The sequence below is a fragment of the Bison bison genome, unplaced genomic scaffold (genome assembly GCF_000754665.1).
Source record: "Bison bison bison isolate TAMUID 2011002044 unplaced genomic scaffold, Bison_UMD1.0 scf7180017864383, whole genome shotgun sequence".
Taxonomy (NCBI): domain Eukaryota; kingdom Metazoa; phylum Chordata; class Mammalia; order Artiodactyla; family Bovidae; genus Bison; species Bison bison.
This window is the reverse complement of record NW_011494955.1, coordinates 3,070,933-3,072,353: the sequence shown is the minus strand read 5'-3', so window position 1 is coordinate 3,072,353 and position 1,421 is coordinate 3,070,933. Positions and strand designations below refer to the sequence as shown.

At 62.4% G+C, this 1,421-nt stretch overlaps 1 protein-coding gene across 1 annotated transcript in view; it reads left to right on the top strand.

Moving 5' to 3' along the window:
- Positions 1 to 1,421, top strand: part of C1QL4 (complement component 1, q subcomponent-like 4) — a 12,785-nt gene that overhangs the window by 2,683 nt on the left and 8,681 nt on the right. Inside the window, exons 3-5 of the mRNA XM_010858069.1 lie at positions 242 to 467; positions 864 to 910; positions 1,040 to 1,230. Coding sequence (XP_010856371.1) covers positions 242 to 467; positions 864 to 910; positions 1,040 to 1,230 — 464 coding nt within the window. The remainder of the gene's footprint in view (positions 1 to 241; positions 468 to 863; positions 911 to 1,039; positions 1,231 to 1,421) is intronic.

The following is a 1,421-nucleotide window of genomic DNA, read 5'->3' as shown; positions in this document are numbered from 1 at the left end:
AGCTCAGACACACGCAGCACTTACACCTCCACTGACAAAATCAAGCCGACGCATCCCTGACACTGACACACACAATCGCCGACCCCCACATGCGACCCACACCCATCAATCCCTGTCACAACACACCACCCCTGTGTGCGCAGACACGCACAATTCCTCCGAGGTCAGGCGGGAGCGCCTAGTCTTAAAGCCTGTCTACACACTTTCTTGACATCTTAGACCTTCATTCGCCTAACCTAAGCAGAAGGCTTAAACCTCTGTCCCCGCTACCCAAATTCTGCGACCAAGGCCAGCTCCAACAAAAACGCTGAGCTCAAGGAAGTCAAGTACCAGGGTCGAGGTGAAGAGCCGGGAGCTGACCGGGCAGTGGGCTGCTATACACCTCTCTTATTCTCGCTCCTGCCTCTGCCTCTTTCTTGGCACGTCCACTCGCTGCCCGCCCGGCCTGCCGCCCGCCTGTCAGTCGAGTAATGAATGCGCGCTCGGGGCCCGGGGCCCCCCCGGAGTCGTTCATCACTGCCAGCACCGCCCACCTCTCTGCCGCCCGCCGGGAGGGCTAAGCGGCCCAGGCGGCGAGAGCCCCTCTCCCCCCACCTCCACTACTAATTGTCAGATTGAGATGTTGATTTGTCAGCTGGGAGCTAGCGCCAAAGAATTCGCAGTAAAACCCGGACTCCTTGAACTTCCTCTGGCTCCATTCGGGCTCGCCCAGCCTTGGAGCTTTTCTGGATTTGATGTGCTTGGGTTAGATTTCACTTAAGAGATCCGGCAACAGAAGCGCAGTATCGCTTTAATCCAATAGGAGGCGCACCAGGCTACAGACCCTAAGGGGATTCGTCCTGGGCTCGGTTCCACTTTTGCAGACCCAAGGCCCTAGGGCTTCGTCCCCCAGCCTCCCAGCAGGGGGCGCGTAGGCCCCCATTCTCCTCTCCCCCGGAGCCAAAGTCCTAGCTTCCGTACAGGATGCCCCCAGGCAGCAGTCCTCTCTTCCGCCTTCAGAAATCGCCGGGCACCATGCCCTGCCTTCTGTCTCCTCCAGGTGCCTCGGGCCCCCTGCAGTCCTCCATTCTCCCGCAGGAGGCGCCCCTGTTGCAGGTCGGTCCGCCTTCGCCCTGCCCTAGGCGCCTAGGCTGCAGTCCCACCCCCGCCCTCCCCCAGCCCCGGCCCTGGAGCTCCCCTGGCGGCCGGCTGAGTGACGGGCGGCCGGTGATTATGCGGAGGGGGAGCGGGGTGCGCCGCGGGCGGCAGCGCTGACCCTTCACATTTCCGATCCGCCGGGACCCTCATCCATCCGAAGCTGCTCTTTGTCTGGCCGCCTAATTGCCGGCGGACAGGATGGATGGCGGGACCGACAGCCGCGGAATCCCTAATAAAGGCCGCGGCCGCCGGGGAGGGAGCGCGGGAAGGAGGGGGAGAAAGCA